The sequence below is a fragment of the Schistocerca gregaria genome, chromosome 8, assembly GCF_023897955.1.
Source record: "Schistocerca gregaria isolate iqSchGreg1 chromosome 8, iqSchGreg1.2, whole genome shotgun sequence".
Lineage (NCBI taxonomy): Eukaryota > Metazoa > Arthropoda > Insecta > Orthoptera > Acrididae > Schistocerca > Schistocerca gregaria.
This window is the reverse complement of record NC_064927.1, coordinates 186,878,535-186,902,801: the sequence shown is the minus strand read 5'-3', so window position 1 is coordinate 186,902,801 and position 24,267 is coordinate 186,878,535. Positions and strand designations below refer to the sequence as shown.

The 24,267-nt window shown below is 42.1% G+C and overlaps 1 protein-coding gene across 2 annotated transcripts in view; it reads left to right on the top strand.

The window, feature by feature from the left end:
- Positions 1–24,267, top strand: part of LOC126284024 (fatty acyl-CoA reductase 1-like) — a 244,364-nt gene that overhangs the window by 180,800 nt on the left and 39,297 nt on the right. For both annotated transcript variants that reach the window (XM_049982575.1, XM_049982574.1), the window contains 2 exons: positions 10,771–11,019; positions 16,119–16,264. In XM_049982575.1, coding sequence (XP_049838532.1) covers positions 10,771–11,019; positions 16,119–16,264 — 395 coding nt within the window. The remainder of the gene's footprint in view (positions 1–10,770; positions 11,020–16,118; positions 16,265–24,267) is intronic.

Here is a 24,267-nt window from a genome sequence, read left to right as displayed (position 1 = left end):
TAGACTTTACACTCATCTGGAAGCTTAAAAGACATTTAAATCAAACCATCTTGGCATTTTCGCGCCATTTTACTTGTTAGTATCAGCAGTGTCGGCTGCAGTGTACGAGTACGTGAACACCCTAACTTTCGACACCTTGCGGGTTTACTGGTTATTTTTCTCTGAATGCCATTAAATGTACTGTACACTACTGGCCATTAAAATTGCTACACCAAGAACAAATGCAGATGATAAACGGGTATTCATTGGACTAATATATTATACTAGAACTGACATGTGATTACATTTTCACGCAATTTGGGTGCATAGATCCTGAGAAATCAGTACCTACAACAACCACCTCTGGCTGTAATAGCGGCCTTCATGCGCCTGGGCGTTGAGTCAAACACAGCTTGGATGGCGTGTACAGATACAGCTGCCCATGCAGCTTCAACACGATACCACAGTTCATCAAGAGTAGTGACTGGCGTATTGTGACTAGCCAGTTGCTCGGCCACCATTGGCCAGACGTTTTCAATTTGTGAGAGATCTGGAGAATGTGCTAGCCAGGTCAGCAGTCGAACATTTTCTGTGTCCAGAAAGGCCCGCAAAGGGCTGCAACATGCGCTCGTGCATTATCCTGCTGAAATGTAGGGTTTCGCTGGGATCGAATGAAGGGTACAGCCACAGGTCGTAACACATCTGAAATATGACGTCCACTGTTCAAAGTGCCGTCAGTGTGAACAAGAGGTAATCCGAGACGTGTAACCAATGGCACCCCACACCATCACGCCGGGTGATACGCCAGTATGGCGATGACAAATAGACGCTTCCAATGTGCGTTCACCACGATGTCGCCAAACACCGATGCGACCATCATGATGCTGTAAACACAACCTGGATTCATCCGAAAAAATGACGTTTTGCCATTCGTGCACCCAGGTTCGTCGTTGGGTACGCCATCGCAGGCGCTCCAGTCTGTGATGCAGCATCAAGGGTAACTGCAGATCGTCTCCGACCTGATAGTCCATGCTGCTACAGACGTCGTCGAACTGTGCTTGTAGATGGTTCTTGTCTTGAAAACGTCCCCATCTGTTGACTCATGGATCGGGACATGGCTGCACGGTCCGTTACAGCCATGTGGATAATAATTGGGTCTCGGCCAACGCGAGCAGCAATGTCGCGATGCGATAAACCGCAATCGCGATACGCTACAATCCGACCTTTATCGAAGTCGGAAACGTGATGGTACGCATTTCTCCTCCTTACACGAGGCATCACAACAACGGTTCACCAGGCAACGCTGGTCAGCTGCTGTTTGTGTATGAGAAATCGGTTGGAAACTTTCATCATGTCAGCACTTTGTAGGTGTCGCCACAGGCGCCAACTTTATGTGAATGCTCTGAAATGCTAATCATTTGCATATCACAGCATGTTCTTCCTGTCGGTTAAATTTCGCGACTGGCGCACGTCATCTTCGTGGTGTAGCAATTTTAAAGTCTAGTAAGGTAAATCGTGTTAGATGATAGCACACTTCTCATATATGCTAGTTCACTCACTGTATTGTAGTAAAATTAGATCGGACGTTACTGTATGCTAAAGTTGTAGTGACAGTAAACCTATTTCATGGGTTCTGAATGAGTTAAAGTATATTAAGGCGCTCAGATAGAGCGTCAATTGATATAGACTGTAGCAATTATTCACGCATCTGAACTGTGTTGATCTTATGGTGAGTCACGTTTGTCTGTGCTCTAGACCCACACTGTATATACAAAAATTTATGAAAAGCTGTACCATTGTCTTCTCTGGTATTCACTCGAATGTGGGACCGACGGCGGCGTGCTTTAGGGCCTTATGAATCTCAGCGCCTCATTTTTATTCTAATCAAGTGACCATGTTAATAGACATTACTACTTGAGTTTAATTATTTCCATAAACGGCACTTTGTGTTTGGCGTTGGTTATTTACTGTGCAGGAATCGGATTTCGTGTACAGTGTAAACATGAACTATCTTGAATCTGTTTTAAATGCTAACAGAGAAGTCAAGGTGTGAGAGCGGACCGTTAAATGGTTCAAATGGCTCTGAACACTATGTGACTTAACATGTGAAGTCATCAGTCCCCTAGAACTTAGAACTACTTAAACCTAACTAACCTAAGGACATCACACACATCCATGTCCGAGGCAGGATTCGAACCTGCGAGCGTAGCGGTCGCGCGGTTATAGATCGAAACGACTAGAACCGCTCGACCACTGCGGCTGGCGCGGGTTGTGTATCGGTATATCAATCAGTAGAGCACTTACCCGCGAAAGGCGAAAGTCCTGAGTTCAAGTGTCGGTCCGGCACACGGCTTTACTCTGCCACGAACTTACATATCAGCGCACGCTCCACTGCAGAGTGAAAATCTAAATTACTAGGAAAAGTTCGCCACTAAGGAACTAGGGCTTCGGACAACAGATTCTGTGATTGAAACAGTGACGAAATCACATAAGCGTCACTCAAGCGGACATTTATGAAGGAAGCGTGCAGTTAGCAGAAGTTGTTTTGTTAATGCAGCGTAAAAATATCTGATTTTCAGCCCGGAAATAAATTCGTGACCTAATAGGGGTATTACACATTTGTCCGAAAAAAAATAAAATGGAAAAGCACGAAAACTCCCACTTACACAAAAATGCAAGATGGAGGATTGCGAAAACTTAGGCATTATTTCTTTATTGTCCTAAACTGTACGTAATTGTGTAGAAAACAACAAAATTCCACAAAAATAATTCTTGCTTTTGCCATATAAGTTATACATCTTATTATTATTATCATTATTTCTGTTGTGATTATTACTGGCAGTCGCTGTAGTTGCATAGACTTATTCATATGCATGTCTAATATACAGCAGATGCTATTAATTACAAACTCTCAGATTTTTTCTGAATGTAAAAATTTGTGAACACCCAGACTGTATACACACGAGCCGCAACTGAGTATTAGTACACATTTCATGTAATTTAATGCAACATGTCAAGTGAAGTAACCACAGTGTTGTCGTATAACATGACATATGCGATCATGTCACGCAAAATGGCATTTGTCATGCGCAATATGACACAATCTGTCATTAAAGTATAAGATGCATTACCCACACTCTGGGATAATTCCTATTTGTAGATGTACTGCCACTCTCGGATACTTCCTACTGCAGATCCATCCCACTCTCGACGCACATAACTTTATCTATCCGTCCTTACACCCCTCACCAAACGTGTAACAAGCGGTGGGTTTGTAGGAAGAATCAATCCCCCCACCCCCTCCTGCCACCCTCAACAGACATCCAAAAATTTTTGCCACCCTGCCAGCAACAAATCCACCCCAAAAATTTTATCCCCTCATAAAAACTTTTCAGCTATTGTGTGTATGATATTCGTACATATTATGTATTGTTTACTATGGCTGGCGAACCTTCTAGATTTTGGCACACGATCAGGGACTTTAGCCTAAAATAACTTATGCTAAGAACAACACACGCACCCATGCCCGTCGGAGGACTCGAACCTCCGGCGGGAGGGAACGCACCATCAGTGACATGGCGCCTCTAACAGCGCGGCTATAGGTATTTTTCCCCTTATTGTCTTTCGAAGCATGTTGCTTATATTGTGGCAACGGATACGTCTTTCACAAAACAACAGGACGACCATTAATTACATGTATTCATCTACCCTCTTATAAAACTTGAGCTGATTCGCACAAGTTTGTATCACAGAAGTGGAGCGCGAAAAAAAAAAAAAATCACAAATAACACGTTTCTTGCACTTAAATCCAAGTGAAGCTATATCTTTCAAAGCGAGTTTTCAATATTGGCGTAAGAAAGCTTTTTTATTTATTTGATTAACTTCAAATCGTTTCAGCGTATTCCGTTCACGTGTGGAAACAAATTTGACGTGTTAAATTTAGATCGACTTTAATCTATCGCATCTAGATAACGGGTAAAATTGTTAGATAAAAAGAATTTCGTTCTTATTTTATCAATTTATCTACATTTGTGCAAAATTTGAACCGATTAGTACAAGTTCGAACTATACAAGTGGCGCGCTCCAAAAACCTCCCAGAAAAACGTAGATAGTATACTGGATAAAAAATTTTGTTTTGACTTTATCCATTTAGCCCAGAAAAATATAAATCGCACGTAAAATCGAAAAGAACCACAATTTTTCTTTTCAAATAGTTAGAACTTATCTTAGACCAACAGTCTGCTACACTGGTCGACCAAATTTGAACCATCAGTCTGTCTCTAGTCCGCAGTTATTTAAGAGTGATTCTTTTTGCAGGTAAAATCTGAACGAGGGTGACTGTTTTTGCAAACGAAATCCTAACGGTGCACAAACAAATGGTGCTGTTAGCTGAACAATAATTATAGCCTAATTAAAATCTTTTGCAAAAGGAATTAATCGATTCGAACAATTTGTCTGGGAGACAGCTCCGGTTCGTCGTTCAAACCTTCCTTCATATACTGTAAAATAGGAACGCTAAGACAGATGTTTGAATGGCTACATAAATGGACGCTAGTCCGGGCTAAATCAAAAACTCTAGTACGCAGCTATTACCTTCTGGATGTTACTGGCAACAACAGCTAAATGTATTAAATAATTGTTTTAAAAAATCCTGTGGACCACTTCTCAAAGTGTCTCCACACAGTTTACTGCTACACTTTGGTCAGGCCGAACCACCCCTACCATAATCTTATTATACTCTCGGACTAACAAGACAAAAAGCTGCGCCGTTCTGGCCTCCGATAGGACAATCGGAACCGACCAAACGTCGCGTCGTATCAACCATTGACGTCGTTTGAATGGGACATGGAGGAGCATGGGATCAGCAGACCGCTTTCCCGGCCGTTGACAACTTTGCACACCTTGGATCGCTACTTCTCATTCAGGAAGCTCCTCAGTTGGCAAGACGTACTTGAGTCTACCTGGTGCAGGGCTCCCAACATGGAAAAATTCTTGGCTGTACTGGGAAATGAATCCATGTCCAGTGCATATAAGTAAGTCGCGAAGACCACTCTCTAAGGAACCCACTGAGTGCGAGGTCACATGTTCAGTGTAACGCTCATTTGAAAGTGTTGGTCAACAGTTATGACAGGAAAAAAAATATAGGGTGACAGAATCATGGGAATGTATGAAATGAGTAGTAGCAGTCATGGGCAGGTGACAGCAATGCTGGTTCGTGACAGTTAGCGAGTAAACAATCCGCCATTTCAGTAATCATGGGTCAGTGAACGGACAATAGCGTCATTTAGCTATAAAAATGTTTTATAAAAACAATGATAGTTTGGCAGCGGCGCAGAGGGAGTCATGATGCCGTTACGTCGAAACACGCGATAGAATGTTGGATTAATAACTTTGAAGCGACTGGATCTGTCCTCAAGAAGAAGCCAACAGGACGACCAAGAAGTGTGCGTTCTCTAGCGAACATTGATGTTGTGCGCAAGTCTGTCTTATGGAGCCCACAGCGTTCAATTCGTAAGCAATTCGTGGTTGGAATGTCCCGAGAGAGTGTTCAAAGAATTCATCTGCGTTTAAAATTTCATCCGTACAAACTGCAGATGGTGCAACAATTAAACGACAAAGATTACCGGTTACGATTAGGATTCTGTCAACAAATAATAACAAAAATAAACAATGATGACGAATTTCTGAAGAAGTTGTGAATGCCAGATGAGGCACATTTTCATCTCACAGGTTATGTGAATAAACAGAACTACCGTTTCTGGGCAAACACAAATCCTAATGACGTTCATGAACGCCCTTTACACGCTATTGAAGTGACAGTATGGTGTGGTGTTTCATCACATGGGATTATCGGATCACATTTTTTCGCAAATGAACAGGGAAACACTATAACTATCAATGCTGATCGTTAAGTGGAGATGTTATGAACTTTCGTTACACCTGCATTGAACAACTTCCCAAACGTTCAAGAAGCCTGGTTTTAACAGCACGGGGCGCCATCGCACACTGCACGGCAATCAATGGCATATGTACGAGAATTGTTCGGCAACCGTGTGATTTCACGATTCGGTAACATTCCCTGGCCCTCTAGATCGCCCGATTTATCCGTTTGTGACTTTTTTCTTTTGGGGCTACCTCAAGAGCAAAGTCTACACGACTCGACCAAGAACCCTGGATGAGTTAGAACAGGGAATTTTGGATGCAATTTACAGTATCCCAGCTGAGATGTTGCAGCGGCCAATGAGGTATCTCAACAGCAGATTTCACGAATGCATTCGTGCAGGAGGACGCCATCTGAAGGACGTAAATTTAAAAAAATGGAAATGCCATCGTTGTTTTGGGAGAGGAGACCAAACTGCGAGGTCATCGGTCTCATCGTATTAGGGAAGGGATGGGTAAGGAAGTCGGCCGTGCCCTTTTCAAAAGAGCCATCCCGGCATTTGCCTGAAGAGATTTAGGGAAATCACGGAAAACCTAAATCAGGATGGTCGGACGCGGGATTGAACCGTCGTCCTCCCGAATGCGAGTCCAGTGTGTTAACCACTGCGCCACCTCGTTCGGTGCACATTATTGAACATGGGTCCTCCACAGCAGACGATCCCTACGGATTCACAAGTTGACCGAACGACACAGTCAGTTGCTGTTGTAACGAGCATGGGATCATCAACACTGGACCGTGAATCAATGGAAAAGTGTCACCTGGTCGGGGCGTTACGCTTCTTATTACACCAGGTTGATGATTGTGGCTGCATACACTGTCACTCAAGTTAACCGGTGCTCGAAAGATGCACCGAACTTCTGACGCAGACCATTGGGGACACAGTATGCTATGGAGGGCATTCACGTGGTTCTCATGAGACCTATGGTAGCATCATGGCAGCTGTAGACCGCGTGAACAATATTTTGGACCACTTGCATCCCGTCATGCTTGATTTGCATCCCGTCATGCTTGATGCCTTCCTCGATGGCGAGGGCATCTTTCTGTAGGATAGTTGTTCATGTCATAAGCCTCGAGTCGTGCTACAGTTATATCAGGAGCATTATAGTGAACTCACAGTGATATCTAGGCCACCAAATTCCCCTGATCTGAATCTGATGGAACACATCTGAGCCGCTATTGGGTTCCAGCTCTGTACCTACAGACCACCAGATCGTAATAATGGGAACTGTGTAACGTGTGATTAGACATCTGGTGTTACGTACCTCCTGAAAACTGCCAAGGTCTTGACCATACCATGCAAAATTGCTGCTTTTTTCCATCCCAAATGTAAGCCAACATGCTATTAGATAGGTCGTCATAACGTTGTGGCTCTTCAGTTCCTCTAGTAGTAACAATTTGAAGGGAAGCAACCACTGCACATCATTATGATTCGAACATGAAAAGGGGAAAATGATAATGATATGTAAAGTTTCCTACTCCACACACTGTCACGAGGCTTGCCAATTATGGATGTAAAAGAAAACATCACGATATATGGAGATACTTGTGCCCAGCAACTTAATTTTCTGAATGAACTTTGATATACGTAAAGCTACTCATACAAGTTGCACTGTGCTACATAGAGACTTCACGTCACGCTACACATAGTGAACAACACAGGCTCTGAGCTGTATTCGTACACTCCCCAAGCTGTTACTCCCCCCCCCCCCCCCCCACTTCACCTTAATCTTCAAAACCTGCAATTATTTTACGTTCCCATTTGTTTCAGTACACAAGGTGCCTATTTTTGATACAGTCAGGTTACTACTCTTCCATTACCACAGAGTACAAATATAAACGGAGTGAGCATTCAGATGCGCAGAACAGAACTTTTTTGGCCAACAGACACCGCCTTCAAAGGCACGTGATTATGATATGACGCAAGGTCTGCCCACAAGCATCTTGCTGACTTGAGAGTAATAACATCGCTTGTGCAGACGGAGCGTGTTCGAAAGTATCATAAATTCTTTTACATGTGACTCACAGGCGTCTTACCTACGCTGGTGTGAAAAATTTAGACCGAAAGCACAGTCTAATAAATACAGTCCTGACACTCTCTGGCGCGAAATTTGTTACACTTTGACAGCTGGGGCGACACTAGCGCTGCATGCGGTGAGAAAGCAGACACTTATAAGCATTACAAGAATATTTAATTTTAATTATTTTCTACTTAATTAAGGGGGCAGTTGTTATATTCTTGGATTCCATGCCTTAGTAACTTACCAATAAATTATCATGAAATAAATGTAAAAAGAGCAGAATCACACTGATTCTGTGACATAAGTTGCAACTCATTCATGAAGAAATAATTTTGAATATGTCTGTATTTGCAGCTTATTCCACTGAAAAAAAGAAAATGTAAACAGATTTGATGCAGGGGAGCATATATTTTTATGTTGTTTTAGGTACTTTCCCTGACACTTTAAAATTTTTTTTATGGAGGACACTGATTTGCCCTTTCTTACACTTCACTCGACTATCTAAGACACAGTATTTTTCTTGTAAATGTAATTACTTTTCCTTCGAAAGTGGAAGTATTGAAGATTCTTGCCGTTTGTGGCTCAGATTTAGCAACAATTGTGGAATTACTTTCTCCTGTTTTGGGAAATAGTTTCATTGTTTTTGACATTTTATTTTACCTCTGTACAGGTTTCCCTTGAGCTACAGCTGTGGTGTCTTATTTATCACGTTAAATAATGTAGGTCTTATATTCTATACAGGTTTCCTACATCCCACATTCATTGATTTGGCTGAAAGCTCTGATTTGTTGGATGGATATACGACGTCTTCCTGAAAAAGATCAGGTCTCCTGGTGTTTACTAGCATTTTTTTGTTATTAAAGGAAAAAGATATTATTCTACAATGTACGTATGTTAAACGAGAATCGTAAATAAACTATTCTGCAATGTAACGTTTTGTATCTCCCAGGCTCCATAGGAAGCTAAATAATCACAAATGCGGAGTAATTTTTTAGTACTGTCGATTTTTATGGCACTACATACACATCGTATTGTAGAAACTACACTACTGGCCATTAAAATTGCTACACCAAGAAGAAATGCAGATGATAAACGTGTATTCATTGGACAAATATATTATACTAGAACTGACATGTGATTACATTTTCACGCAATTTGGGTGCATAGATCCTGAGAAATCAGTCCCCAAACAACCACCACTGGCCGTAATAACGGCCTTGATACGCCTGGGCTTTGAGTCAGAGCTTGGATGGCGTGTACAGGTACAGCTGCCCATGCAGCTTCAACACCATACCACAGTTCATCAAGTGTAGTGACTGGCGTATTGTGACGAACCAGTTGCTCGGCCACCATTGACCAGCCGTTTTCAATTGATGAGAGATCTGGAGAATGTGCTGGCCAGGGCAGCAGTCGAACATTTTCTTTATTCAGGAAGGCCTCTACAGGACCTGCAGCATGCGGTTGTGCATTATCCTGCTGAAATGTAGGGTTTCGCAGGGATCGAATGAAGGGTAGAGCCACTAGTTGTACCACATCTGAAATGTAACGTCCACTGTTCAAAGTGCCGTCAATACGAACAAGAGGTGACCGAGACGTGTAACGAATGGCACCCCATTCCATCAGGCCAGGTGATACGCCAGTATGGTGATGACGAATACAACCTTCCAATGTGCATTCACCGCGATGTCGCCAAACACGGATGCGACCATCATGACGCTGTAAACAGAATCTGGATTCATCCGAATAATTGACGTTTTGCCATTCGTGCACACAGGTTCGTCGTCGAGTACACACACCATCGCAGGCGCTCCTGTCTTTGATGCAGCGTCAAGGGTAACCGCAGCCATGGCCTCCGAGCTAATAGACCATGCTGCTGCAAACGTCGTCGAACTGTTCGTGCAGATGGTTGTTGTCTTGCAAACGTCCCCATCTGTTGACTCAGAGTTCGAGATGTGGTTGCACGATCCGTTACAGCCATGCGGATAAGATGCCTGTCACCTCGAGTGCTACTAATAAGAGGCCGTTGGGATCCAGCACGGTGTTCCGTATTACCCTCCTGAACCCAACGATTCCATATTCTGCTAACAGTCATTGGATCTCGCTCAACATGAGCAGCAATGTCGCGATACGATAAACCGCAATCGCGATAGGCTACAATCCGACCTTTAACAAAGTCAGAAACCGGATGGTACGCATTTCTCCTCTTTACAAGAGGCATCACAACAACATTTCACCAGGCAACGCTGGTTAACTGCTGATTGTGTATAAGAAATTGGTTAGAAACTTTCCTCATGTCAGCACGTTGTAGGTGTCACCACCGGCGCCAACCTTGTGTGAATGCTCTGAAGAGTGTCAGCACGTTGTAGGTGTCGCCACCGGCGCCAACCTTGTGTGAATGCTCTGAAGAGCTAATCATTTGCATATCACAGCATCTTCTTCCTGTCGGTTAAATTTCGCGTCTGTAGCACGTCATCTTTGTGGTGTAGCAATTTTAATGGCCAGTAGTGTATGTATGTTACACGAGAATCGTAAATAAATGTAACGTTTCGTATCTCCCAGGGTCCTTAGGAAGATAAATAATCACAAATGTGGAGTAATTTTTTGGTATGGTCGATTTTTATGGCAATACATACACCCTCAATTCTAAAAACCATCTTACAGATGAATATAACCGTTAGTATTCGCAGTCATCCGATATCGGATTCAAAAATGTCGCTTGCTGGCCGCTTGGGGCGCTGCGATCGCTGGGGAGGACAAAAATGAGATTGAGTGTCGTTATTGTTATGTTAGACTGTTGTCGAAAGTGACTTGGTGATCTCCCTGCTTGTGTAGGTGTTCTCACAGCTACGCGCGCAGCGGCCAGACTTCGCACGCCATCTATCCGTGGTGGCTGGCGACCTGAGTGCGCCGGACTTCCAGCTGGCGGATGAGGACCTGGCCGCCCTCCGCCGTGACGTCAGCGTGGTCTTCCACTGCGCCGCCAGCGTCCGCTTCGACGACAGCCTGCGAGTCGCCGTCGTCACCAACGTTGTGGGCACGAAGCGCGCCCTGCAGCTGGCCGAGCAGCTGCCGCACTTGCAGGTCAGAGCCCAACCGGACGGAAGTGCTGCCGCTAACCGGAAGCTATGCTGTACACAGACTCCAACTCTGTGGGTTCCCAATTCCAGTTTTCCGTACTCTGATTTCCCAGTGGCTCATCTGTCTCGTCACATAAACATTCCACCAGACTTAATTAACACTCTTGAAATAAGACAGTCTCGGATGCAACATATTTTTTATTTACAGGCAATGACGCGTTTCGCTCTTTTGGGGCATCATCATATTGGCCTAACGGTGAAAAATAACAATGAAATTACAATGAAATGAACACCCTTAGCTGCTTACAGGCGTGACATACGTCAATGGGGACATATGAAAATGTGTGCCCCGCCCGGGACTCGAACCCGGGATCTCCTGCTTACATGGCAGACCCTCTATCCACTTTTTTTAAAAATTCTCATTTTGTTCGTTTTCGTTCGTTGCATCTGCTCGTGGCGGACACCCGTTTCAGTTCGTCATTGATCAATTAACTCAGTTTTTTTTTTATAACAGAGAACGAGCAGCCCTCTGACCGAACACGCTGAGTTACCGTGCTGGCGTTCATCTGAGTCAGCGAGGACACAGAGGATAGCGCGACTGCAGGGATTTATCACTCACACGCCTCCCCCGAAACCCACATTCTCAACGTATTGTCCTGCACTACATTCGTAGTGCCCCCGCCCATTATACTCATTACTCGCGGCGCGTTGCCGATTCCCGTTAGAGTTCGGGCACTGTTTGTGCATTCGCACATAAGAAGAAGATGGTCAAGTGGCCTGTGAGCCTTAGCTATATATTTACGTATATTGACGTATGTCAAAGCCTGCAGCTAAGGGTGTTCATTTCATTGTAATTTCATTCTAACGAGCTGCGTGGTCACCGATGGTATCTGTTCTTTCGGACATGTCCGAAAGAATAGGCACCATCTTAGTAAATAAAAATAACAATATTGAGACATATGCAGACTAAAAATGGAAAATGGAGTCGATAAAAAAAAAACCACGAAAGTTGCAAAGTTCCAGGCTGTGCAGCCATCTCTGCAATTAACCATAACTGTGAACTTACGTTGCAATTAATGTGGAAAACCAACACTGGTTCATTAATGCCCACACATGTCATTAAGGCGAGGTTTACTATCTTTGACCCGAAAAAACCGTGTTCTCTGAGAATTTTTTTCTCGGGATGTGTTACACATATCAACGTCAAATTTGGTCAAAATGTTTATTGATATTTCCTCTACAAATTGGAATTTTTTCGACCAGAAATATCGAAGAGAAAAGGCGGAACTGCCGTCGGAACGAAACAAAATTTCGATGTAGACCTCCACGCGCGGTATGTCACAGGTCAGCCAACCCGTCTGAAATCAAAATTGAGTTGACGTTAGAAAAGTATATAAGATTCTATAGGAGTTGTACCTCGCTTAAGTTATTTGGACCATAGGAAACATAATGGCAGCCATTTGAAAAAATAGGGTTCTTTTCTTCATCGATTTTTCGCCTTCGTCGGCCAAGTAAAAATATTTATAGTTGATGGTTCGGAATAAAAGTGGTACAACCCCTAGACAATTTAATTAGCTTCGTTGGAAACAAAGAATCATGTCAATCGGTTGAGTAGATTTGAAGTTACCATTCCACGCGATAAAAAAACGCATTTGATGTTTTGACTATATATAAATGCAATATTGTGCAACTTACGTTCAATCTGATATTCCGTATCAATAAACTAGTCCTTCTGTGGGGCGGCGGGTGGATTAATAGAATAAATATTTTGTATTTATGCTGTTGTTTGCCGTTCTCAACACTGGCTCTCTAACTACAATATTGGCAACCAGAAAGTGATTAGCAAAACGTGAAGCCTGTAGTTAGAATTCCTAGTGCCCACTTCATCTGAGAAATACATTTATAGCTACAGCTTATAGCTCTGAGGAATTAGGAGATTGTCTGGGATTCATAACCAAAAACCATTCTCTCTAAAATGTTCAATATATTCTGAAAGTCACAGACCAAAAAGAATCCACACAATCCAACTCCCAGAGCAGTTCAGAGTCTAATGCGCTGATGCAACTACAACTGTTCAAATTAAATGTTTAAGTGAATGCTCGCAATAATTTGATGATAATGTTCATCAAACGCCACTCTAATAATGGTAGAATGTCTGTCCTGTAGCGGCACGTAAAAATACGACATACATATCAACGATACCGACGCGACGCGACTCCCGACACAGGTGGTGCGCTAATCAGCGTCTGGAGAGAACTGGTGCCTTTCTTCTCTTCTCGTGCAGCATTCTTACATATAAAGCCGCTGTGCGGACGGCTAAGGGAACGCCTGATCAAATCTGCTCTCCCGACTAGCCGCTGGGCTAGTAATGCACCACTTTAAGTTATCGAATAAATCATTGCTTCCTTTGCTGATGGCCGATGAAGCTCTCAATTTAAATGTGCAATCAGCACATAGGTAAGTAAGCATAATAAAAGTCTGACGTGGCTAAGTCAAATATTTTGGGCGAGAGAATTAATTTAATTACACTACACGCAGTAGACGAGCTCTGAATTTGCTCTTTGGAGATACGCTATCGCTATAGTTTTATAGTTATTCAGTTGAAACTTCTCACATCTTTATGATTATAGCGGATCTCCCATCTACTTAAATTTAAACATCCTAGCTTTATTTATTCGCATACTTAATCTATCTTGCTTCCTTAATTTCTAAGACAAAAACCATAAAATCATGAATTTCAACTAAAATTTTAATTTGTGAGATCCAAAATACTGTTTCTACTAAATTATTATGCAAAAGGAATTTAAACACAAATTTTGAGTTTCTAGCTCTTTTCTGTTGCACCAATGATTTTTACAGAAAAACGTCCAAATTTCGAAAATGGTTAAAGTTATTGAACTGATATTCAACACATATTGATTTAGTATTACTCCTGACATGCTAGAAACGTTTCAGGCTATTTACTTGATTTTTAAAGTATTGCGAAACATTTATGACGTCAGAGCTAGTTACAGCGGACTAGCTGGCACACAATGGAAAGACTGATGTGAATTTTATAAGGCGTGAGTAGGCTGCTTCGCTATACTTCCTCTTCCTCACAGCGTTCTGCGTGTTCTGAACCATTCTGCGCAGCTCCAGAGCCGATCGTACGGCCGGTGACAAGCGGTTTTCGGCCGCTTGAATCCGGTGGTCGTCCGAATCCTTGGCGAACTGCGTCGAATAAAGCCCCAGGGTGACGTCCATCGTTGTCATGGTCTTCAGAATTGCTGAATACCCTTCGTTGAAGCTGCTCACTGGCAGGAAACTAGCAATCTCCACAGTCTTCGCACCAAGATGCAAATGCTTGGGGGCTAAATTCTAAACACACGCGTTCAAACTTTCATTTAAATTTTGTGTGTTTCCTCCCAAGCATCGTACAATAGCTCGTCCTCTGAAAGAAAAAGAACTGGTGCGTGAAGAAGGCCGATTTCAGGCAGGTGCATTTTTTGGTTCAACTGCGAATAACAAACATTCCGTTTATGTATTTGGAAAAACCGTTTTAGGGGCGGATTCTAAACACTTTTATGGATCCAAAAATGCAATTTTTAAAAAATCGATTTTTTAAACCAAAAGATAGTAAACCTCCCCTTAAAATAAGATCTTATAAAGAACTATCGCCTTTCATCATGGGATGAATAAAAGTATTACGGAACCTGGAACCATGAATACATTGCCAGGTGTAGCTACAGTGTCTGCTGAACAGGAAAACTATGAAAAACCAGGGAAATTTAAGAAATCTTAACGTACCACGTAGCCAATTGTGTTCCTGCGTGTACAGCATGGAGCGTTGCATAAAGCTGACAAGTAGCAGATAATGTGATCGAGAATAGGGTGTCAGCCCTCAAAGCCAGCCACACAAACAAAGGTGTAGAAGCAAGATTATACGACCATAGTATTAGATGTTAAAGGTAGATAACGTTGGCCAACCAATGTGCTTCCAAAAAACAATTGCATAACTAAAGTACATGTTCGGAAGACAAAACAGGTGAAGCAATGAAACATCAATTTTAAATTTCGTGCAATGATATTAATAAAATAGGAGCAGAAACACAAAACTAATATGGGTAAAAAGGTATCTATAAAGCGTAAATTTTTTAAAACCTTTCAAGCAGTAATACTTGAAATGACTCTAAAAAATTAGACCTATAAAATCAGTTAAAAGATAAGGAATAAAAAAGGTATCGTCACATTCGCAATAAAAGCTATTGGTAGGTTGGAATACTGGGTACCATAATATCACAATAAGACTGGTTTCTGCTAACTAGTTCATCATTCAATATAATACATTTACGTCGAATGGAACCAATTTTATTTAATTAAGCTTTGTTACAACTTTCCAAGATACATAAAAAATACTGTATCGACAGTATCACAAAACTCTAAACGATTGACTAAACAGGGTGAATTCGAGAAGCATTCTGGTTGCTGCCATCTAGAGAAATGCTTCATAGCTAATCACCTTGTTTTGAGGTAGCCAAAGTGTCTGAAGGCTGCGCATGAATGCACTTTGAATAGGCAACATTCATTCTGACCTTTCGTAATACCTTCTAAACAAAAGGAATATTTAGATTAAAAAAGTGTTACTTTTTATCTTTAAAATGTCCAAAATAGGAAGTGGAAGACAAAGTTTTGCTCCTGACTTCAACAATGAAAACACATCAATCTTCAAAGTAGATTCATTATCCTACAAAATTCCTGTTTCTTCGCTTAAGTGCTAATTAACCTCCCCAGAGACAGGTACATTGTTTTAATATAATTAACCTGTATCATGTACCAAAAGGAGTAAAACGTTGTTGTTTTTCTTTAAACCACAGAGGTTTTGAATCATATTTCTATAAGAAAGGTTAAGTTGACCTACGTTTCGTTTTTAATGGTCTAGGAAATTTCTGGGCCACATTCAAATCGGCTTTAATAGTTTTCCGAAAAACAAATGTTACGGTACTCAAAAGCTTGGACGATTGGTTGTTAAGAGAAGTACTGCTGACATAGGTCTGATGCAACATAAATGTGTTTTATGTTCTTTTTCTAATTTTAGGTACTGATAAAAAGTTTGGTTGTTTTCAGGTGTTCTTACACATATCAACGTCTTTCTGCCACTGTGACAACTCTGTTCTTGAGGAGAAACTGTATCCAGCGAGAGCAGACCCAGAGAAGATAATAGATATTGTCTCATGGATGGACGATGACCAGTTAGCAGCGATAACGCCCAAGTAAGTAACAACAAAAGCTCTGATTCCAGGAAAGTTTTGCTTGAGCAAAGCCTTTCAAAAAATTGTGCAGGACCCATACAAATTAAAATTGTAAATCACATTGCTCTCAAACTGATTCAATCAACTTAATTCTTTCCTGCTTATACTTTAAAACTGTCTGTATGTCTAATGTCTTAAGTAGGTCTTATAAATAGATTATTTCTCATTTTGGTTATTAATCGATAGATCGCCAATTTCAAATGTTTCATTGTTGTGATAGACGAATAAAAATAATCCAAATCACTTGAAAAGAGATTTCAATATGTAAACAAAAGATAGGAAGAAAGAAGGGACATGTTATTGTGATAATTCACAATCGTTAAAAAGAAGCAAAAATAAAAAGACATTACTTTAAAAGCAATGAACTGCGTACAAAGTTCATAAAGTACATAAGTACATACGAGTCATTGCGATAACGAGTTACAAATAAAAATTTAAAATCACTTGACGAGATTCGACCCACAACCTTATGCATGTTACGAATGTCCCTTCACCAATATGCTACCTCACTACCGTTTGCAATGTTATTATTTTTAAGTGCCATGTGTATCATGTGGAATTTCGTAATACGGTACTTTTTCGTCCATTACTTGCAAACGAGAGCCCAACAAGGTGAACGGCAGGTTCGATCCTCAATGTAATCCAATGATTTCCCTGTTTTCATTTCCAGCAAGTCAAATGAAGAGCACGTTTGGCTACACTGCCTCAGGCAGGTTGCTTGAATTTGCGCATGCGACAACCTGATTGGCTAACTTCAATGTTAAATAACGTGGAACTAGTGCAACATATCGATTTTTTTCTTAACAATTATTTCTAAGCACAATCTCCTCTATAATACCCTTACAAGCTGTTCAGACAGTTTCTGACAATCCTGTAAGATCCCAGCAGTTCACCTAGTCATTAGTGCCATGCTGCTGTTCACATACTGGTATGTGTTTTATTTGCCCGATTGTAGGTGGCAACATGTCAGTGTTGGTATTTCATGAGACACTGCAATTGAACTAGTTGTTGAGATAAGAGGATGTGGTACATTATAGAAAGGTTCAGCTCACTCACATTCAGTGAATTTATCACCGGTGCGGTAGACAATTATGTTTGACGGGATCACACCAGACCAAAACAGTGTCAGTGTTTTCTCCACCAGAAGCAATGACAACACCAGCAACAATTCTCTTAGGGCCTAAATAGTAAGAAGTTTTCGTGGAAGTGCACTTAAACTAACAATGGACTGGGTGATAACATACAGTGTATTGTCAAAACAACTGTCACAAACATGTGGGTGTTACTGATGTGATGTGTTTTGATGATGACCAGTAACTGAAAATGTGAAAAATTTGTTCAGTGACACTGCGAGAAGTATAGGGAAATTTGTGTGTTGGTTCTGAGCTGGATGAGTTTATAGCAGTAACTGGGAAAGATTACATATATGCCAAATTTAGTGTGTATAAACAATTATTTGGTAAATATTGCTGTATGGCAAATGGTTTTGATGGGCAAAAGATGAGCATGTATTAAAAAGTCTGTACACTTAAAAGGCATTTATGGAAGTGAAACATGGATGATAAATAGTTTGGACAAGAAGAGAATAGAAGCTTTCGAAATGTGGTGCTACAGAAGAATGCTAAAGATTAGATGGGTAGATCACATAACTAATGAGGAGGTATTGAATAGAATTGGGGAGAAGAGGAGTTTGTGGCACAACTTGACAAAGGAACCGGTTGGTAGGATATGTTTTGAGGTATCAAGGGATCACAAATTTATCATTGGAGGGCAGCGTGGAGGGTAAAAATCGTAGAGGGAGACCAAGAGATGAATACACTAAGTAGATTCAGAAGGATGTAGGTTGCAGTAAGTACTGGGAGATGAAGAAGCTTGCACAGGATAGAGTAGCATGGAGAGCTGCATCAAACCAGTCTCAGGACTGAAGACCACAACAACAACAACAACACTTAAAAGAAGTGATAAATGATTTAATATAGTTTCAAAATTTACAGCATGTGTAATTTTCCTATCACAAATATTACTACACTTTTTTCCCTTAAGAACAGATGTATTCCAATCATACAATTCTGCTAGACAGTTGCTAGACTTTACACACTCCAGAGATCTTCAGCTGCAATGTGATAGAAGATATCTACTTCAATGCTCCAGTTATAGTGCATGTTAAAAACCTTAATTAACTGACAGAGCCTCTCTCTCTCTAACATAGTGGATGTCTGAGGTTCATCTATAATGAGTCAAAAGTTATGCATTAAACTGCAGTCTGTACAGAATGGAAACATGTCTCAGTCTTCTCTTGAATCAGCATTGTTGTGCAGAGTATGCTGTGTATTTTTCCAAGTCTTTGTGTTTCTTGCTATGGGCAATAATTTCATAGATGATAGTTGTCACGATACAGATGCAATAGTTACTGCAGAGTATTTAAGTAACATCGAAATTTCTGAAAACAGTATTACAGAAAAACCTCTTTCAGTCCCCAACAGAGATATACACATTATTTGTACAGCACACATACATGGGCTACATAGCCCTCACCCATAAAATAAGTGTGATTAGTGAAAAGTACCACTAAGTGTCATGCACCTAAATATTTAGTACCTTAGAAATAAGCCTAATATATTACAGGTTTTTGTAAATGAACACGCACCTCATGTATTAGTGTTAAATGAGCATGGGTTAAAAATCTGATGAAATTATTTATTGCAAACTAGAAGGTTACTTCTTTGCAAACATGTATTGTAGACAGCAACATAATGGTGATGGTGGGGCAGATCATGTTAATGAGAATCTCTATCCATCCCTCCCACATATCGTTCACTGTTGGATTACGAGGACAAGATTAGAATAATTGTGAACAGAGGCATTCAAACAATCATTCTTCCCACACTCCATTCATGAATGGAACAGGAAGAAACCCGAGTAACTCGTACAATGCTACCTACTCTCTGCCATGCACATCACAGTGGTTTGCAGAGTATAGATGCAGATGCAAAATGTAGATGTCTAAGGAAATAAACTATTTAGATCAAGAAGAAAAGTTGGTTGAACTCCACACCAAAGGGTGCAGAAAGAGTATGATGAAATATACAGGTATTGTGATTTATTATCTACACACATCAAAAAAAGTTTTGCATTACTTTGTTTCTGAGAGCTCCCTTGCCAATATGCTCCTGTAATGGTTGCACTATTGGTCGTAGGATGGCATTCACGTATCGTACAGCCATTATGGTGCCTTCCATGACCACCAGCAGCATACATCAGCCCCACATAATGCCACTCCAGAACAGCAGGGAACCTCCATCTTGTTGCACTTGCTAGACAGTGTCTCTAAGGCGTTCCGCCTGCTCAGGTCGCCTCCAAACACGTCTCCAATGATTGTCTGGTTGAAGGCATATACAACACTAATCAGTGAAGACAACATGATGCCAATCCTAAAGGGTTCATTTTGCATGTTGTTGGGCACATCTGTACCATGCTGCATGGTGTTGTGTTGTTGTGCTTGCAAAGATGGACCTCGCCACAGATGTTGGGAGAGAATTTGTGTGTCATGCAGCCTATTGCACACGGTTTGAGTCATAACACAACGTCCTGTGGCTGCATGAGAAGCATTATTCAACATGGTGGCATTGCTGTCAGTGTTCTGTAGATATCAGTCATCCACTGCAGTAGTAGCCCTTGGGTGGCCTGAGTGAGGCATATCATTGACAGTTCCTGTCTCTCTGTATCTCATCCATGTCTGAACAACATTGCTTTGGTTCACTCTGAGGTGCTGGGACACTTCCCTTGTTGAGAGCCCTTCCTGGCACAGATTGGATGGTGAGGCCAGTAGGGGGTATTTCATGAGCCAAGCAACAACACCTTACCATCAAATTACCCATCTCAGTTTGCCACCCCTCCTTCCACAGTGACCTCCACCTGTTCAGATTCCTCCAATCCTTGGCTCTCACCAACATAGTCCTGCAAAACCTGGAAAACCACATCAACCAAGCCCAATCCTTCTTACAGTACATTCTCTCCATCCACAAAATTCTCCTGCTATGTAATCCCAAATTCCTGGAACCCCTAACACACGCTGAAACTCTTGCCGTGCAGGGACTTGAGCAACATGCACAACGCCACATCAAAAAGCTCTCCATCCTGCTCAATTCCTATTCCCGCTTCAAAGTACCACTGTCCACTACTTCTGCAACACCCTCCAACCCCTTCCCCCCTCCCACCCCTTCAGAGCTGACAAATCCTGTCTCGCTGCCCTACTACACTTACACCTCCCTCCACCCACCACCACACAGAACCCGGAACCTAAACAGACCTGCAACACAGTTATGAATCTTTCCTCCAGAAGCTTTAGTCCCACAGAAATATCAGTCCTTTCTAAAGGCCTCACCTTTTGCCCCACTCCAAATTCAACTATGCAGGACTAGTTAAAGACTTTCTCTCCTTCTCCCAATCCCTACAGTGGAAACACTTTTTCGCCACCAACCCGACCAATGAGACTCAAGCAAAGACTAATATTGAACCTTGCCTCAGTCAGTTCACTCCTCTATCCAACTGTGATTCACCCCCACTGCCTCCAAACCACCCCATGTTAACTTTCCAGAATTTCTTAACCTCGAACCTTGCCTAACCATCATTCCCCAAATCCCTCGACATGCAAACTAACCTTACATCTGCAGAAAGAACCACAGTTCATAATCTAAAAACTGATTCCAACCTTATAATCCTGCCTGCAGACAAAGGCTCCACCACCATTATTTTGAACTGCAAAGATTATGTGGCAGAAGGACTCCGTCATCTGTCAGATACTTCCACCTACAAACCATGCCACAATGATCCCATTCCAGTAATTCTGCGGGATCTCCAGTCACTACGCAAATCCTTAGGCCCATCCCAGAACCTCTCCCCAGAGTCCATCTCTCTACTTACCCTTACCACTCCCTGCACTCCCACCTTCTGCATGCTTCCTAAAGTCCATAAACCCAACCACCCAGGACGCCCCATTGTGGCCAGTTACTGTGTGAGGGAATCTTTTCTCTCATAGACCACCACCTTCAACCTATTACCCCAAACCTATCATCCTATATAAAAGATACCAGCCACTTTCTCAACCGACTCTCCACAGCTCCTGTCCATTTACCACACAGTGACCTGCTTGTTACTATTGGTGCCACCTCCCTGTACACTAACATTCCTAATGACCATGGCCTTACTGCTATCGAACACCACCTTTCCGGATGCCCTATGGATTCCAAACCAACAACCTCCTTCCTAGTCTCCATGACTAACTACATCCTCATCCACAATTACTTCTCCATTGAAGGCATTACCTACAAACAAATCTGCAGTACAGCTATGGGCACCCGCATTGCACCATCCTATGCTAACCTATTCATGGACCATCCAAAGGAATTCTTCCTAAAAACCCAGCGTAAACCCCTCACCTGGTTCAGATTCATTAATGACGTCTTTGCTATCTGGACTGAAGAAGGTGAGGACACCTTATTCACATTCCTCCAGAACCTCAACAACCTCTCCCCCATTTGCTTCCCCTGGTCCTACTCAACCAAACAAGCCACCTTCCTAGATGCTGACTTCCACCTCAGAGATGGCTACATCAGTACCTCCATCTATAACAAACCCACTAACCACCAGCAATACCTCCAGTTTGACAGCTGCCACCCATTCCACACCTAGAAGTCCCTTCCGTACAGTCTAGACATCCGTGGTCATCCCATCTGCAGTGACAAGCAGTCTCTCTCAAAATATACTCCGGGTCCCACTTAAGCCTTCACCGACCACAATTATCTTCACATCCTTGTCAAAAACAACCATCCGGGACTGGAGAAACTGAATTTCATTCTCTGCCAGGATTTCGATTACCTCCTGCCGTGCCCTGAAATGAGAAATGTCCTGCCCACTATCCTTCCCACCCCTCCTACCATGGTATTCTGCTGCCCACTGAACCTACACAATGTACTCATCCATCGGTACACAACCCCTGCTCCCAATCCCTTACCTCATGGCTCATACCCCTGTAATAGACCTAGATGCAAGACCTGTCCCATACATCCTCCTACCATCACCTACTACAGTCCGGTCACTAACATCACCTAACCCATCAAAGGCAGGGCTACCTGTGAAACCAGTCATGTGATTTACAAGCTAAGCTGCAACCACCTGTGCTGCATTCTCTGTAGGCATGAGAACCAACAAGCTGTTTGTCCACATGACTGGCTAACGACAAACTGTGGCCAAAAAACAAGTGGGCCACCCTGTTGCTGAACACGATGCCAAACATGACATCCCCCATCACAATGACTGCTTCACAGCCTGTGCCATATGGATCCTTCCCACCAACACCAGCTTTTCTGAATTGTACAGTGGGAAATTTCCCTGCAATACGTCCTACGTTCCCGTAACCCTCCTGGCCTCAACCTTCGTTAGTCACTGTCCTCACCCATCCAGCCCCCTCCTTCTTCCCATTCCAGCACTACACAGCCGTCATTTCACCGCCACACCCGGTCTTTTAATTTCTTTTTATTTCTCTGCTTTCCGCTACTTACCCCCTCCCCCATCCGCACCTTCTCTCGTGCCCTCCGTCTAAACTGCAACACTTCACTGTCTGCCACTCCCACCATACTATCTCTCCCCCTCCCTGTCCCAGCCTTCTCCTTACCCCCACCCAGTAGCCACTCCCATCATGCACTGGTGCTGCTGCTCGCAGTGTGGTTTCAGTTCTCTGAGACTGCAGATGTGTGTGCAAGTTGTGTTTGCATGTGTGTGTGTGTGTGTGTGTGTGTGTGTGTGTGTGTGTGTGTGTGTGTGTACGTGTGAGTAGAAACTTTCCTTCTATGGTATCATTACATTCAATCCTGGATTTTACATTGTTTGATTTATACATATGTGCACACATTCAAGGGTTAAGCTGTATAACCTTATACATATACCAGTGCTACAAAATTGTTATTATTTATGCTTTCTTATATCTGATAAGAACTTTAATTTTAGGTATGTTTTGTTGCTTTTTGGATGACAAAGCTGGTAGGAGAAAACTGCATGGTTTCATCAAACTCCAGACATCTGTGTGTGTGCTTCAAGTACGTCCCATTCACAGCCAAACTACTTTCTACATGCTGCTTTGTGTAGCATTTCTTCCTCTGTTTACATGGCTATTCTTGCCACTCTTACTCCAACCATCTCTTTTCTTCTTCCTCATAATGTCTTTTTGATGTTTGTTCATTATATTTCACTCATGAAATGTTCGTAACACTTGGACACAATTCAAACTTTCCATGATGTGAACTTTTTATCTTTTGAAACAAATTTTTTGCACAATGAGATGTGTGCAATTCAAACTCAAGATTGTTACTTGCAAGCCACATATTTCAGTCACTTTTAATTCACAGTTCACTTCCTACACAGTACTTGGTGAGTAACTGCATCTTCTTTACTACCCATTACACAGGTTTTTCAATAGCATTTGCCCCACACAAGGGACGCAATATGCAAGAATACCTAATGATACAAAATTTCCATAAAACTTTCTTACTTTAGCCATGAGCCCATAGAAAGTAGTGTAGGTGAAACAGTACAAATGGTCATACCTCTCTTGTCAAGACTGTTTACGTAAAGTTAACCCTTTCTTGGATTACATTAATCAATTGGCAAATAAGGCTTCCTCCTATCTGGCCTCCATAACCCTGTCATTGACATAATCCCTCAAAGCAGTTCTGGAAGCACCATGGATTTGTTTGGAGATGCAAGCATGCAACCTGTGTGTCTAAAGTAGCTTATCTATTTGAATTTTACTATGCCAAAAGCGGATATTAACAATTACTACATAGTAATACATTTATGATACCCCTGCATATGGACTGTCAAGCAAGATTGTTTCTCATGGCTCAAAAGTGTCTCCTCACGGCAATGGCTCACGACAGTGCTACATGGTCCATCCATTACCAGTGTGT